The sequence below is a fragment of the Melopsittacus undulatus genome, chromosome 1 (genome assembly GCF_012275295.1).
Source record: "Melopsittacus undulatus isolate bMelUnd1 chromosome 1, bMelUnd1.mat.Z, whole genome shotgun sequence".
NCBI lineage: Eukaryota > Metazoa > Chordata > Aves > Psittaciformes > Psittaculidae > Melopsittacus > Melopsittacus undulatus.
Genome location: NC_047527.1, coordinates 34,395,180 through 34,412,771, shown reverse-complemented (window position 1 = coordinate 34,412,771; position 17,592 = coordinate 34,395,180). Strand labels below are relative to the sequence as shown.

Sequence of the window (17,592 nt, the reverse complement as noted above, 5' to 3'; positions counted from 1 at the left end):
GGAAAAAGCATTAAGTACCTATGAAAATAAAATACATTTCATAACAGATTTTGTTTTCTCGAGCAATTCAGTGATTTTTTTTTTAGTTTCTTCATCCATTTGCATCCCTTCTCATAGGAAACATGGGTTTTGTTATTTACATTAGGAAAATTCAGTTGGAAGATTACACTTATGTATATAACCTGCGAACTATCACAGCTTTCCACCAGTTTACTACAAGCAAGTTACCTGTTGAAATTTTAGGCTTGTTTTTGCAAAGAAAATTAAATCTGAGCCCTAAATCTCACTGAAATTCATTGAAAGTCAGACCCCCTGATGTGCTTAGGCTCCTTGGGAAATCCTAACCTTCATTATTAATCATTTTCACAGAGAAAGAGGGAGACTGACAAGGAGGTTCTGTCAGAATGATACTGGAGTTACCTGAAATAATTATGATTGCAAGTGCTACCAGTGGTCTCTGCTGTTGTCAGAGCTGTTCCAAGTCTAATAAAAATCAATCTGGCATCTTTCCACTGTAAGGGAGTCATAGAAGAGAGATTGTCTTCACACACTACTGGACCCTTGACTACAGGTCATACTGGTAAAGTTTACTTCTGCCATCAGTGCTGACTCTACACTCAGACCACAAATGGCTCAGACAAAACAGAACAGGTTATAAAAGGGTCTTTGGAGAAAGAAATACAGGACTTTCTGAGAAACACAGATCTTCATCTACTTTATCTTTTTGTACAGGTAAAGTTCTTCAGCTGTTTTATAAGGTATATCATCGTAACACTCATACACAGAATACAGGAATCAAACACACTGCACAGTAAATTCAGTTTGAGATACCTCTTGACACAACTTCTTCTTCCCCTAAAGCAAGCACCTCACCTACTGCATCACTGAGGTCACCAAATGTTACAGTGGAGTGACACATCCTTGTCTAGTGGCCGATTATAACCCACAAAACGGTAAACCCCTTTCAAACATATCATAGCTATTCCATTTGTACTCTCAAATTTGCTTACTGCTTTCTAAGTGCTTTGCAGAGATTTTCTGAGCCAGAAACATACTTAAAGAATGAGGATTCTTGCTGGATTAAGTGCAGTTAAATCACCATCTGCTAAGTCATATAATAAAACACACAGGCAAATTTTCCTTCAAAACAGACAAATGATAATAACAGAGTATTATGCTTTTCAAATAGTAAAATTTTGGGAATAAACTAGCAACTAAAAGATCAAAACACTGCAGTGATGAACCAGGACAGATACCACAGCAGAATCTGACACTTGTTCTTAGCAAATATAACAGAGTAACCAAACTAAAATGTTACTTCTCAGTTTCACACATATGAAACAATGTGTAGAAAACTATTAACAGCACACAACTCATTTTCCAGAGGAGGCACAATTCAGAGTTGCCATCCCAGGCTTTTATCTTTGAGATATTCAGCACAGGGCTGACAGACAATGCCTTCCCTAGCCAATTTTATGAATCCATCCTTTCATTCCAGCTGTACCTTTACAAGTGTCCAGAAAGAAAATCTTGTATTTAACAGAGTTGTTTTTTTTTTTTAATTTTCATATTATCACAGAAAATACGTAATGTTTCAATCATCTTAGAAGATCTGGCTCAGGAGATGAAGTAAAAAATTAACTGTCTGCATAGGCCTAAAAAAGAAACCAAAAAGTAAAAAGCTTAGATCACACTATATTCTCTGTTACATTGATGTGATACAGGGGAAAAAATCCCCAGAAGTCAGTGAAATATCTGCAGGCTGTTGCAGGAAGAACTAAAATTATAAAGCATTTTTTTTTCTCCTTATTGCCTAGTTTCAGGAACATCCTGAAGACCTTTGGGTGGAAAACAGGAGCACTGATTTGGGGAACAAGTCAGGCTTGAAAATAAGCCCTTCCCCACTGGTGGGGTTCAATACAGGTTCCCTTTTGCACTGGTGTGTGGTGTTGTCCTGCCTTGTGCCTTCACACCGCTTTACCAGCTAACACTTCTGCAAAACCACTTACTTCCATTTACAGCCGTTTTTAAGGCAATAACAACAAAATGTTACTGCATTTCATTTACCTTCCTCTTTTATAAATTTTAGATTAAAAACCTTTGACCTTTCATTGTAAGAATAATCTATTCTGAATCAAACACCGTATTAGGCTGTAACATCAGTCTCCCTGTGTGCTACTTGGAAAGGGCAGCACTTTAATCTCAAAGGTTACTCTACACTATTTATTTATTTATTATTAGACTCGTCATCACAGCATCTGAAAGCAGATTACAACAGGCAGACTTCAGCATGAGTCTAATGTCTCCTGGTTTTCAGAGACAAAACTGAAATGCTTTAGGTAGGGAGCACAAGGTGAGTCTGGCAGCAGTCCTCAGGAGATATATGATTGTCTGTGCAAGATACTGTGAGAAAAAAATATCCTACTACAGAGGAAAGAAATGAAGCATGTCTCTTATAGGAATGATCAATTCCCATATTTTTTCTTTTATTTATTTTATCATTTATTTTCACTATCCAGTGCTACATGAAAACAAGTGAGTTTTATATTTGGCTGCTATTCTACATAAGCACCACATTAATGAATAATGTATTACTATTAGTTACAATATTACCTTGAAAATTTTTATTTTAAAGTGTGTAAAAAGAGTATCAATGTCTAATGTAGTTAACTACAGTGCGTGAGCTTCAAACATTTTCAACAATAGACGGGAAAAAACCTGCAGAGAAGAGATTGCACTGATAGATGTGCAATGAGGAAGTCATCATTCCAAATATGATATAAAAGAAAAATCCTCTCTTCCAAATACTAAAAGTACGCAAGCTATATGAGCTGCTTTCTGGCTGCCCCAGCTGTACTCCTCCTTCCCATAAGGGCCAGCAAGACAAGGGAGCAGATCTGGGGTGAACCTGGCCCAGCCAGCAGTGGTGAGGGAGTTTTGTGTCAGAGCAGCAACAGGTGTGATCCACACTGAGTGACAGAATCCTTCAGCCCAGAGCCAGGGAAGCAGCAGCATTACATACCCACAGTGGAAGGAAAACAGCGGTGCAGTAGAAGCCATGCTGAGGTGAAAGCACATCTACTGACTGACAGAAACTAAAGGACAGCCTTCAGAGAACATGGCATCCAGATCCAATACAGGTTAACACTAGGCTTTTGGTTTGGTTTTGGTTGGTTGGTTGGGTTGTTGTTTGTTTGTTTGTTTTCTTTATATTAACAGCATATTAATGCTGTTAAGGGGATTCAGAAGCCTGTAATTCAGAATTCCACTTGTTATGTTCATTTACCAGACCTGTAAGCTATTACCACTGTACTAATAACATTCAGCTGGGGAATCCCAGATGACTAAGGAAATTAAGTGCTATACACTTAAAAATCCACCCAACCAGGAAAATCCAAATGTTTATATTCATATTTTTTTTCTTGTGATGTAAGCAATCATTAAACTTTGTGACTCTAATCCAGTACTTCTGATTTATTCATTGTAGAAAGTATAGACTAATTACCTTGATACATAACTCTTGAACCATATAGTAGTGTACAGTAAGAGTACTTTAATCACACAAAGCCCACAATATATGAATATATGCAGCAACAGGCACTCAGCACAATACGACAATATATTAGCATCAATGTGATATGGAAGTTTGCTCCCAAAATGGAACAATAAAACTGTTTGTACAGATAACCATTGGTAGAAGAGGTGACACAGGATTACCTAAACATAGGCAATCTCTAAACAAAACTGAAAAGATTGTGGATGGCCCCTGGGAATCATCCAGATTGTCTGTGATTACAACTTAAACTGGATTACATTAGTGCCCCTACACAAAGAGTAAATCACCACAGAGATCATACTTTTATTAACACACATTACTGAAACCCATCAGGGAAACATTTACAAAATGTTAGATGGGTAAGCCTGAAGCCACAGAGCTGGTATCCTCAGTGGAGCCAAACGGAAAAATTTATCCTCTCCAGCCTACTAGAGTCTGTGTCTTGAGCAATGTGCTAGATGAAAACAGGAGCAAGAGGAGTTGCACAGAGAGCAGTCTTGAAACCAACTGGGGTATTATTAGAACTTTCCACTCAAGAATGAATGGAAGATGAAATGAATAGTAAAAAATTAGAATTAAAAAGAAAAAAATGCATCTCAAAATGTCAAATTATGAAAATAAGTGTACACTGATGGATAAACATTTTTCCACTGGAAGTATTTCTGCCATCAAACTCAGATTAATGAAAATGATACCTGCTCCCAAACTGTTTTCACGACAGCAAAGAAACCTTGTTTTGTTTTTCCCTAATTGGATTGGTGACTTAAAAAATGTTTAATAAACTACATGCATTTTCATTATTTCAGATTACTTAAACAGATTTGGCACAAAAATCCAAAGAGAACTTATTATCTGTTTAAAAGTGAAAAAGCTTTACAGATTGGATCCCACTCTCATGCAATTCTAGGTGTACCTCCTTATCTTCAGGGGGCCTGGGAATGTGCGATAGTTAGTGTGATTGATTAACTTTTCGGGAGCGCTTTTCTAAAGGTAATGCTCATTGGAAGCCAGACCTGAGAACAAGACCGAGGCAGCAGTAACCTACCATGACTCTGGCCCTCATCAGTACAAAAACATTAGTATTAATTAAACGCCTCCAGACCTTCCTTTCTGCTCTGACTGTGCTTGCTGCAGAGCTAATTGCTTCTCTCCTCCGGCACACGCCTGTCGTGTCTGCCCTGCTTCACAGCAGCCAACTTCATGTTCTCTAAATGGGATGAGCAGCCTGCAGATAGTAACTCTGATTGCTTTCAGGGTGCCTCATAAGACAATTGACACGCTTTATGCAGACTAATCTCGCACTATTTCCTCATCTGACTTTTTCATATGAGGAAATGAGTTGAATTCTAAAACTCAAAATCTCTGTGGCCTTTTTAAAGCAAGTGCATCAATTAGAAAGATGAATAGAAAGGTCTTGATTGCAGCTGACATTACTATTGTGAAGCATTAACATATGCAGCTGGAGAGAAGGACTTAGTTAATATACAGTTTAAGAAGTACTAAAGAATCAAGGAGATACAAGTGACAGATAATGTTTACCAAAAAAGCAGCTCTGAACTGATGGCACTGACTTATGCTCTATTATTACTTGCTTCAGAATCCCACGTAAGAGGATTACTGTCTAGTTTGGCACTATGTACAACAAGACTATGCAGCACATCACCAAGGGGTTGTACCAGGAGGCTGCCTCGTATCATCACACCCACACATATATTCTTCAAGTCAAATCTCCCACACCAGAAAGGCACCAGCTGCCAGCTCCCTGAGCTCCACACCCTTTTGTAGCTCAAGAAAATGGGGGAGAAGCAAAAAATGTCAAGAAGTCTTTTGTTTTCAATATAGCAGGAATGTAACATAGCCTAAATTAAGGGCAGAACTGTATACAAAAAATAAGCACCACACTGCTCCACACACTCCACTTCCCGATTCAGCAGAGAAGCAGCAGACAGCAGTCCTAAGAGCATGCAAGGACTCTCTGACACAAGGGTTACGCTACAGTCTATTCCAGTGCTATGCAACTAATTCTTTGGACAGACCATGCAAATTGGTATTAATTCAGCACTAAACTCAAAGAGTTGCTTAGTACAGCAGTTGTTCTTTGGAGAAATCCTAATGCTTGGACCACAAAACAAGTGTTCTGAGCATCATATTAAGCTAGACAAAGGAAATTCAGTACATTCCTTACACACCGCACCATTTTTTTCCTGTCAGGCAAAATTCAAACAAAAAGCAGCTGGCTCATAGTATAGGATGCTTATCTGCTAAAACAAACTTCATGGCTATCAAAGTCTTCTACCATGTCCATTCAGCACTCCTCTAAATGTCTGAATCTGTTAAATCTTCCCCTCCTATGGGAAAGTGGTAAATCTTGACCAAACAGTTAGTATAAGATTTCACAATATCAGTGTAGGAACTCTCAAATTTAGTTCACATATTACTCAATTTTTCTCTAGTAAATCGAACCTCTTACCTTTATGGTAGGCTGAGAAGGCATATATGCACCCAAGGCTTCTGACTCACCATGTTTAAAAGCGTTTTTCAACACTTTCCCCATTAGCTGGCCTGGCAAATACTAATCAATCAGGTTTACTTAATTTCTTACAGTAGGCTGATATTCTTTTAATCATCACAAACGCATGGATGTGGTAGCCTTACCCACTCTTTTTATTTTGCCTTCAAGGTAAAACGCCTCCTTACTTGCTGTCAATGTTCTACTTGCTTCTAAGTGCCCAAAGTCAGTGCAATTCTCTGTAAACTCAGTAATCATAATAAGTGTCCACATCTGAGCAAAAATAAATTGCTAACAAATCTCAAGTAAGCCAAGGAACAAAAGCTAATGAGGAAAGGTTTTATATTTCTTCATAGGCTCAGTTGCAGAGGCAGTCCCAAATGTAGAAAGTGCTCTCAGAAATGATCACCTTCTCCAGAGCATCTGGAGAAGCCATGGGAGTAAACATGCAGATACTATTGCCTACTTTGCTTCTGCAGCCAAAGGAATTCACCAGCCAGCTGTATCTTTGCCGTTATAATCACTGTCCCATTAAAATATTCAGTCACTCAGGTCAATCAATATAGAGTTTCCACATATCAAAAAAGTGCAATTCCTACTTAGGAATTATGATTTAAATTACTACTCTTAAGCATCAATTCAGTCCTCAGCTATGTTTTTTGAGAAATTATTTACAGCATGGCATCGCATTATAATGGTACAGTGCTGAGTTCTGAGCCTTTTTATTCTCCTTGTGCAGCAGGACTTAAATTCCTCTAATAACACAATGCAGGTTTAGTAACAAACTAACACCTACTTTTTTCAAACAACCCAAAAATGCCAATTCCTTCCCTCAGTCATGCTATTAGCAGAAGAAACAGTTTTCTGAAATTCCTATTTTAGGCCAATTATGTAACTTACCAAATAGATGCCTGAATCTGTGTGCCTCAGCACTACAATACTGCAGACTCAAAAGCCCATGTGTTATCTAAATTCCCCCATGACTATAAAATATCCTTAGGGATACCCTCTATTTCTGTCACTAGATAGCTGTATTAAATCAAGTTGATATAAATTCATCATCCTGTTTACAGACATTATGGACTCTAATATTTTGTATTGGTCTTCCTCGAATTTTTTACTTAATTTAAATGGGAGGGTTATTACTGAAGTTATTCGCACTCCAGAAAGTTACACTCTCTATTAAGCCTCTTCTTCATTCACCAGGGTGAAGCTACAAACAGAAATGCAAATTCATATTAAAAATCCCAACGTGGCAAATTCTTCTGTTACTGCTTTCAAATTACAGCTACTGAAATGGCAGGGATTGATGAACAGCATGGAGAGGCATGTTGGGCAATAGCAGGAAATGCTGGGCAGGTGTGAAAAAAAAAAACATAGGCAAAAGGCAAAGCTTCTCTGCTCTCCCCAAAACTCCCCAGCCTGGACAGGGGCTTTCCTGGACTTCACAGTCACCTACAGCAGCTTCAGTCCTTCCCATAGATTACACCTGGAAGTGGCCCAGGCAGATGCCCATGGTCCTGAGCCCCTTCTGGCTCTGGCCACCACCACCTTGGACTGCACCATGGAGGCACTGCTGGTCCCACATCACTGGCACTATACTCTCCTCATCCTTCACCTTTCCTTGTTTTTCTTCAGCTAAAAAATCCTACCTAGCCAGCACCTTCTGTTCATGAATTTCATGTGGTTTGACCTCTGAATCTATGAGCTGATTACTTGGGGACATTTAATGGAAAAGGTAGTGTTTTCAGTTGTCTTACACATAGCAAAGTCTACTGAGCCAACAGCTCACCTGCATACACCAATATCTCTTTAAGTACAGGGAAAGTTTAACACATAGCAACATCTGATATTATCTTAAACAGTACTTCCTTTAGACATTCTTAGACACAAATGAGGCTTGTTTGACACATTCTGAGTAATTATAGGGTAACAACCACCACAGTGTGCTTGCAACTATTTCCCTGTCTACTTTGGTTTATCTATAAAAACACATTACTTAAAATGACTTCTGGGAAGGTCAGGTATTCAGACTTTCATCTAATGAGGGATGGAACAAAAAGGAGAAGTGGGAACCAAGGTGTGACTGAGAGCACTTGACTTCAGCAGTGTCTATATGGCACCTGAAGTCAACTGCTGTGAACAAATCTGTGACAAACACCAATGTAAGCTACAGCTTGAGTATCAAACAGCAAATCAGAAGTTATCAGAAGATCCACTTACCTAATATATGGATTATCTGAAATATTCTGACTCTAGAGGGTATCTTAATTAATCCAGAAGGAAAGTATACAATCACAGAAGAAACCATCCAGCATATACTTTTTATCACTTAGAAGAAGCTGCTTCAAAACAGACCTAAATATGGAAAGTAGCTGCTAATTTACAAAAGTTTACTGAATTCAGAGAACTGAAGAGCTGGTAGCTGGTTTCAGTGGAGCACTAGATTTTAAGAAAATCAATGCTGAGACATTCTTGAGGCTTTAATTCTAATCCTGGAAGCATCAGTGATAAAAGACACAGGGGGTAACCATCAGATTCAGGTGCTACTGTGCATGGTGCAATGTAAAGAAAGTTTCAACATCAATATATGCAATAAAAAGGAAGCATCCCAAAAATACCCCAGCAGACTAACAAAAAGAAAACAAGCTGCTGAAAAAGAACCTGTGCTGAAATAGAAACAGCACAGCAGCATATCATTAGTTGGCATGCAGTACTGCTTTGCAAATACTTCATGTGATAGTTTGTTTATTTTCTTTGAATAATTTTCATATCTACTTGTTCAAATCACAAGTAAAAATAAACATGTTTTCTACCACATCTCCTCCAAACTCACCATAAAATGCAATTCCTACCAGAGTATGATGTTTTGTGTTTGTTGCCAAGTAAGCTGTTTACCTACATGAGAATTAGTACTTTCAGATTAAACTATTGGATGTAATGGCAGCGTAAAATAGCACTCAAGCTTCTGGGTTCACACTTCCCAATTCCTCAGGTATGAACAAATTCCCTGTGGCAGAAGATAAGGGAAGAGGACAGGCTGGGGTTTCCTAGCTCTCCCGTTAATGCCATGCAGTGTGAATGAATCTCTGGCCTTGTGACAGCACAACAGATGCCCAAACTCCTAACTCTTCAGCAGCAAAGCAGGACACAGCCTATACTTCCCCATGCTGCCAGATGCTGACATACTCTTTCCCATCACAGGAAATGCCCTGTTATATTCTCGGCACTTGGAAGGAGTTGGGGTATGGATCTGACTGACAAGTGAAATTAGCTTGCATGCATACTGCAGAGCTGTCTGTTGTCAACTTCGCTAGCTCCAGCCCATGTGTCCAGATAGTCCAAGTGAGCTGTGTTAAAAGCACCACTGTGCTTGAATAAAAGCACGGACACCAGGACTCAGATGTTTGCTCCGTGCGCAGAACCATTCCTCCTAGAGGCTTCCTGGGGAAAACATTTCCCTCTTCTGACTGTGTCACTTGAGTGCCTTCAGATTACAGCTCTAATGACTCCCAGCATCCCCTGTAGCTGCTATAGGATGCTGCAGAGGCACCCTTGGACTTGGAGATGAAATTGACAGCTCTGTCAAGGATTCACAGGAAGGCAGGCAATGGCTTGCCCTGCCCTCAGAGTCCATCTGGCACCACCACATCCATCAGCAGTGCCAGACAGCGTTAACACTTACTTTGACCCCCATAGGGAACAACTGCCTGAGGGGACCAGTACAAGTTTGCGTCATTTCTGCACGGTAACTTCTCAGCTCTTTTCAAAAGAAATAGGAAAGGCATGTAAAAACAACAAAAAATGAAAGCTGAGTTCATGCTTCCCAAGTAACAAGGGGTTTTGAAAGTGCTATCAGGGTAAAAAACACATAAAATAGGATTAAAAAGACAGCGTGAGACTCGAGTCTAATACAGTTGTTTACTTCTCTTTTAAAATCCATGGATGAAATCCATTTACCTATTTTTAAAACTTGAATTTTTAGCTGTTGGCCTTCAGGATGAAACAGCAGATCAAACCTCGGTTATATAATGGCCTGTGTTCCCTGCACAGCCAAGACAGAAACTTATATATCTCTGAATGACGGTAGATAGAAAGAAATCCTGCCTCCTCTCTTCTGACTACATAAGTGCTTTTCACTGCAATTAAGCCCTCCCAGGTGAGGCAGTCACTGAATGAAAGTTAAGTGAAAATACATGAAACACAAAGCATCTCTAATCCACTTGCAAGAGGAGTAGTTACAGTGACCCTTTACAAAATAGTCAGTGTATCCAGCAGACAGCTAAAGTTTCCAGCCCTAGGGTAATCAGACACTAGATTCCAAGCCTTCAGTTCCTGGGAGAAGGTACAAACAAGCTGTTACTCAATGGCCACTCTCACATCTAAGTTTCCAAGCTTCTCTGGGGACCACGGCAGGTTCAGATGCTTGTCTACGCAAACCAGCCCTGCTGCAGAGCTCACCAAAGAAGAAAGGAGCTGCTTCCTGAGAAAATAACATTCCCAAGTTCAAGGTATTGTCAGCCTTAGAAATGATATGTGAAGCATTTAAACAGGTGCTAAGCAAAGAAAACAACTGAGCCTGGGACTTCAGTGAGTTTCAGACCTCTGGATCCAACTCAGTTTTTCTTCTCCAGCATAAAAGAAATGGACTAACAGGAAAGTATACGCATAAGTCTCTTCTTGCTCCTATGAAGGGCAAAGCATATTTTACTATTCACTTCAAGCGATGTTTTGTCAATACAGCTGCTTGTGAACAATGACATAGCTCATGGCAAGGTCACAATGCAAGAGATGCAGAAAGCATCCCTAAAGAATATGACACTGGCAAAGCAAGGGAAGGTATATCACTCATGACACTAAATCCCTCAGGCAGAAAAACAGAGGAAAGGCTGCCCCAACCTTTCACTGAACTCACTGCATGCACACACTGCTTACACAGAGATAGAAACCCACCTTCTCTAAATGCTTACGAAAATGGTATCTAGGATTATACTATCGAAAAGAAAATAAGTGTGAGTCCACCTATAGAGCAGGTGACTAAAATGGAAAAGTACAATTTATCCTTTCTGTTTCCTCAGTTATAGGAAAGGAAAACAAAATTGCATAGTGCTACTTTAAATAATTATTAGGAGCCATGCCTGGCACCTGATCAGTGTTTTAACAAAAAGATGTTACAGAAATGCCAGAGAAGCACAATATTGTACCCTCTAAATCATTTTGTGTGGGAAAACAGTACAACCTGTGTACACAAACAGACCTGCAGTCACTTTACCTGCATGTCATGATGCTCTCTATGCCCAGGCAAGAGCACTGTGCTTTCAGCCTGCAACTACCTCTACCCAGCAGAATGTGCAAACAAAGAAAGCATGTGCTTGTACAAAAAAGACTGCTGATAGGGCAAGTCTTAGTGTTAGCATATAGATACACGAAGATGTGGCTTTCAACCAAATAAGCTCAGATCCTGTATATGAGAGATAAGCTCAGCACACTGCTCTTTTACAAGGGAAATACAGCAAATGAAAAAACATGCCCTTTTTCTTCAATTTTTGTTTCATAAAATCCTGCCTCCTCACAGGCATGCTGTAAAAATAAATACACTATGTCTGTATAGTTTACCAATTATAGAGATCAATGCTGAAAAAACCCTGTAGGAAACTAGGAAGCATATTCAATGTAAACCACAAGTGGTCAGAGGCTAAATAATGAGAATAAAATGAAATGCTGATCAGCCATTTCACTGCTTCCAGGCAGTCCCTTCTGCTCATCCAGAAAGTTGATCCTGCCTTGGAAACCCTCAGTGATCTTGCAGCATCCATACAGAGGACTGAGGTGCCCTTAGCAGGTTCCAGCTCCTGTTCTCCAGTGGCATCCGTAACCCCAGAAGTGGCCAGACCAAAACGAATCAAAGTGAAACAAATATCCAGTGCTTCCTGTGCAAATATGCAGACAATGGCATGTTATGGCCCAGCTCTGTAACAGCTGGATCTGCCCTGAGACCCAGCAGGCAGAGATCGTGGGTGTCTTAGGGAGTATGTGAAATTATTCCTGCTCTCTTCTTCCAGGTGGGACATGGATATAGGGGTAGATTTAACTAGAAATACAATAAATACGATCAACATATACGCATATATACAGGCTATGGGTAAGTCTGTAAAAGATATGTGGGGTACACAGAACACCCTGCTGAAAAACACTGTTTAGAAGGTGATTTCCAAGCAGAATACAGTCACAGTGAAACAGTTTACCTAATGCTATAAACTGCAACCCACAAATGATCCTCATGAAAACAGAGCCAGATCCAAAATATTTTTGGAGCTAGTCTAAATATTTATTCTTTTTCCAGGTCAGAAAATCATTTTACCTCCCTGGCTCTCAAGCCATTATCTGTAGCAAACCCACTTAGACAGGTTTATGCAATTTTCCAGCTCTGATCTCATAAAAGCTTTATCTTTGCATTTTGTAATTACAATTTGTTCCCCAAACTATGGAGAGTTTGCATGAAATTAAACCAACTTAAACACTTTTCTCATCATATCCTAACCTATAATGTTCTGGAAACTGAAATAAAACATCCTTAGCACAATGACTAATTTATCTACTAGTCATTCTTGGGGTACTGGTGAAAGCCACTCCTGAATGCTAAAATATTTCTGTAAAACCAAATATTGCCTTTCTATGCATAAACTTTCAAAGTAAATACCTTTTTTATAATACTCACTTGCAAAAGAAGCAAAATATCTAAAAGTTATTCAGGCACTGCAATGCCACTAATAAAACTTCCCTTTCCAAGTGCCACAGTTAATTTTAAGGAACTGCTTTTAAAAGTCATGATACAATCACAAGGAAACCTCACATTCAAGACAAACTACTGGCTCCCTACAATATAAAAAAAATAGTTTTTAGGGAAAGCATGCTGTATTTTAAGTGCTAGAATCTAACAAGTAGCAGAAACACCAAGACTTGTGAAGTCCAATTCAACTCCAAATTAAATTGCAATTAATTTAATTTAATTAATCAAAAGGAAAACATGCACACATCAGGCAGCCGACAACAGACATGCTATGGCACAACTGAGCACAGAAGGAAGAGACCTTAGAAGAAGACAAGAACTATTTAGTGATTGCCCAGTTTTTATAGAAAGAGTGTAACTTCCATTTTGGATTATCTGTGATTAAGGGAGCCAGTTCTAGTATTTCCTAGGCACCTGTTACAATCACCACTTGCTTCCAAGCCTGATGTCGTACATTTTCCCAAAGTTAGATCGAGGCATCAAAGTACTGCCAGGCTTAAGGGGCAGGAGGACGTGGAGACGGCACTGCCTTCACAAGGAAGAAACATGCCACAGAAGAGTGAGCATGAACATTGCTATTCAGGCAGTCCAAATACACATCTCTGTTTGGCACCTCTGTCTTACTAAAAATGACATAACACCTTGTAAGCTGGCCCTGTGCCACCCTGACAGATGGACTTAAGTGTAGCCAGCCAAGAGACTATGTATAAGCATCAAATATGTTTTTTGAGAGCAGGACTTCCAACCAGGAATGTTAAAACAGCTGTCCACATGGAGCTTGCATGCCTACACTTAAGAGGATATGCTATTGCTACTCGAGCCCTGAGCTGGATTAACTTGGAAAATAAATAAGATAGCTTCCACAGCCACATAAGGTGAGTTTTTGTAGGATCAGGATTAGTAATACTCAGGGCGGCTTTACTGACCTACGCTTAGTGGACACACTTGCAGGATTGAAAAGCTCTCCAGTTCTGCAGCTCAATGGAACTTTCATCATGTGCACACTTGTAAACAAATGTTTCTCATCTGAACACATGTTTATATATGCTACTTTTCTTTGACATAAAAAAGCCATAGAATGCAATGCCAGCATGATCACAAACATGTTAGTGACCTTCCACTTCGTGTTAGGGGTTACTTTTTTTAGACGAACTGTCCTCACTCAGACATATGTATCAGTGTGACTGGGATCTGTTTCAACAGGCTTTCTTCTCTTTTCAAAACTTCAGCTCCCATGGTCCACTCCAAGACTCCTTGTTAGCTCACACCTACATGCATGCATACATTTTACATTTTGACATCATGTGCATAGTTAGCCCCAGTAATAAAATCATACCATGGTAGCTGGCCTGCAGCGCCATGCCCTAGCCGCCTCTATCCTATCCTTGTACCCAGCTGGGCTGCCAGCCGTCCACAAATCCCTCTCCTCGAGAACAGGAAACATTCCAAACCACTGAGAAGCTCCAAAAAAACATGTTTGCTCACATCAACATGGCAAACAATGTTCTTCTTTTTTTTTTTTTCTACAGAACTCAGACTTTATTCCTGCCCCTGAGTCATTTGCCTAAGCTTATAGTGAGACAAATACTTAAATATGAAAAAGTTAAAAGTTTACTTAGAATTTCACACTGTTTAAAAAAGATTTCCAATGGGAAGCAACATCACTTCTAGCCCTGAGTAGCTTAAAGACTGAACGGATGTGATGGCACATTTTACTCAATGTTTAAACATGCTTTGTGTTTAATTCCTCCCCCTGTGGTTACAATCAGACATCAATTTTTCATATATACTGTAGCCAGGTGCTTCATCGTTACTCTTTTGAATCACAACATACAAATTTCAGCTCCACAAGGGGACTCTCAGTATAGATCAAAGCTGCCTTCAGTGCCTGTCAGGTAAAGGGTCACATAATAGCCTTCCAACAGCTGCTGGTGTCTTTTACCTTTGTTAACTTTAAGGCTGATCTTTGATACAGTTAACAGTTACCTGAGTCACTTGATTACGATTTCCTGTTCTAGAAGCCCTTCTGTAGCCAGCACAGTGAGGATTTCAACCACTGACCTTGCTGCCCCCTTTGGTAAGGACTTCCTCCTCCTCGCCAGTTTATCACTTTTAACCTTCATTTCTCACCTACAGCTTTTCCATTTCCTTTTCTCCCATGTGCTTGAGGATCTATTTGTAAAAGTTTCAGCCTCATTTCTGTTGCTCCAAACTACAATTGCTAACCTCACCAATGAGATGCTTTGCTTTTTCATACTGCCAATAAAGTTGATTCTAGGTTAATCTATATTTCCGTACCACTTAACCTTTCTCAGAGGGAAGACAGCAAAAACACTTTGACAAGTATTTCACTGTGCAGATTACCAATGCTGTGAAAACAACAGAAAAAAAAACCAGATTGATACCTCTCCCTCCTTCTGAAAACTGAAAGTGCCTCAGGCTCTCTCAAGACACGGCACATAGACCAAGTACAGATTTAAAACGGTTCAGGGAACAGACAAATTGCTGAACAACAGGTCAAAAGGAATAAAAATACCCATCTGGATCACTACTTTCACTTAATAAAGTAATTACACACACACACTCCTGAGTGTATTCCTTTCATGCATGTCTGTTTTACATGGAATGATTATGTTCACTGTTATCACAAAATCAGAGTAAGCTGAACTGCATACAGTAATGCTGAGCATCCAAAAGCCCTTGGCAGCTCTCAGCCCCATAAGTGCCTCTCCTTAATTGAAAAGAATTTGACGGAGTATGTGAGGTTAATTTCTTACAGAATCCTGCAGGATACTAATGCAAAGTCATGGAACAGTCAATCTTCTTATGTATTGCACAAGCTATCAAAAATGTATGGTGCTCATTATCATGTTGAAACTCCAAAAAAGTTTAGTATCCAGCTCTCTGAGAAACCCCTTTCTCCTGTGATAAGAACACAACTATCAGTAGAGACCTGTCTGTACCTGTCGAAAGCCAGGTGCCAGACTGGACTGTCATTTTGCTGTGTCCCTTAACATCTTGTTAACCGAGCTCTTAAAGGTTTTACTTGCTGTTTTATCGGTTTTTAATTCTTTTTGATTTGCCAGTTTACTTATCAATGCCAGCCGAAATTCACTGTTAGCTAAACGAATGCTGGGAAAGTAAAACAAAGCATGCCAAAATCTCTCAAAAAAACATTAACATCATAGAGACTCCAGGCTTGAGGCACCCTGACCAAAATTTAGGAATATACAGCTTCTGCATTAGCAAAAAGAAACTTGAAGGGGCATGGCAAACTTTAACATTGCTTTCTGAACACACCACCTGCTAATGTCAAGTGCTGAAAAGTGCCAGAGAAGCCAACCTTCTCTGGCGTCCTGTTCCCCATGCAGGAGCATGAGAGCCCAGCAGCCTCTACACCCACCACCTTAGCTTCGCTTGTCACTGTGGTTCACCACTCCCCAAATATTTTGAAAACAGGAAAGCATGGCAATTTTACTTCAACAGCTCACGATGGAAGGAAAGCTTAGCAGGGATGTTGTTCAGAAAGCACAGGGCAGCAGTACCTGCAACTGGTCCCTCAGAGAGATCTGGGGCTCAGCCTTTGAAGCACCCTGGTTCATAGATGCCTTACCTAGGTAAAGCGAGGCGTTTTCTTTCTTGACATTGTCATCTAAGTAGGTTGGTCCCAAGGTATAGATGGGTGTGGAGCCCATGCCAATGAGGATTTGAGCACAAATGAATAAAGCTACATAGAGAGAGTGGTCGTTTCCGACGGAGTCCTTGACACAGGCTGGCGACTCCCACTGCTCTTTGGCGGTACCATTGCCAGTCACACACAAGCCCTCATTACTGACAGAGGAGTTCAATTCCTGGATCTGGTATGGCGGAGAGATGAAATGAGGTAAGGAGAAGAGTGCAGCCCCAAGGGCGATGAAAAACCCCCCTACAGCCAGCCAGAGCGGCCTCCGTCCACGCCCCCCAAAGTAGCTGATGAAGACCACCACCACCAGGCTCCCAATGTCAAAGCAGCTGACCAGCAGCCCTGATTCCGAGCTCTTGAGGCTGTATCTCCGCTCGATGGTGGTGATGACGCTGCTCAGGTAGCCGGAGACCATGAGGGACTGGATGAAGGTCAGGAAGCACATGCACACCAGGAAGAAGCGCGAGTCTGCCAGCACAGCCCGCAGGCACGCTCTGCCCGGAGGGCCCGCCAGCAGCACCGGTGGCAGCGGCAGCGGGGGCCCGGGGGACAGCCCGGTCACCGCCGGCCGGCCCCGCTCCGTCCTCCAGGGGAAGCTCCCGCTGGCGCTCCCGCCCCGTTCGTCCTCGGGAGCCGGTCCCGCGGCGGGGCTCGGTGGGGTCCCGCCGCCGCCCCCCCTGGCCGCCAGGGCGGAGCCGAGCGCGGCCCCGCGGCCCAGCGGTGCCGCCCCACCGGACGCGGCCAGGCTGTGGCTCCGCGGCGTCTCCTCCCGGCCCCCCGCCGCCACCGCCGGCCGCTCCGCCCCGGGGCGCCGCTGCGCCGGGGTCCCTGCAGAGGCCATGCTGGGTCCGGCCGCGGCCTCAGAGGAACCCGGCAGGCTCCATCGCCGCCGTGCGTCGAGCGCGCTGAGGGGCCCGGCAGGAGCGCAACATAGCGGGGAGGGGAGGAGGGAGGGAAAGGGGTGGCCCTAGCCGCACGTGTCAGACAAAGTTCTTTGTGGCTCCATCCTCCCTCAGTCTCGCTCCGCTGCCGTCCGCTCCTGCCCCCCCCCGCAG

General features: G+C 41.5%; 1 protein-coding gene across 1 annotated transcript in view; it reads right to left on the bottom strand.

Annotated features, from left to right (window-relative positions):
• Positions 1 to 17,378, bottom strand: part of SLCO5A1 (solute carrier organic anion transporter family member 5A1) — a 63,317-nt gene extending 45,939 nt beyond the window's left edge. The window contains exon 1 of the mRNA XM_034066177.1: positions 16,469 to 17,378. Within this exon, the coding sequence (XP_033922068.1) occupies positions 16,469 to 17,378 (910 nt within the window). The remainder of the gene's footprint in view (positions 1 to 16,468) is intronic.
• Positions 17,379 to 17,592: the final 214 nt, after the last annotated feature.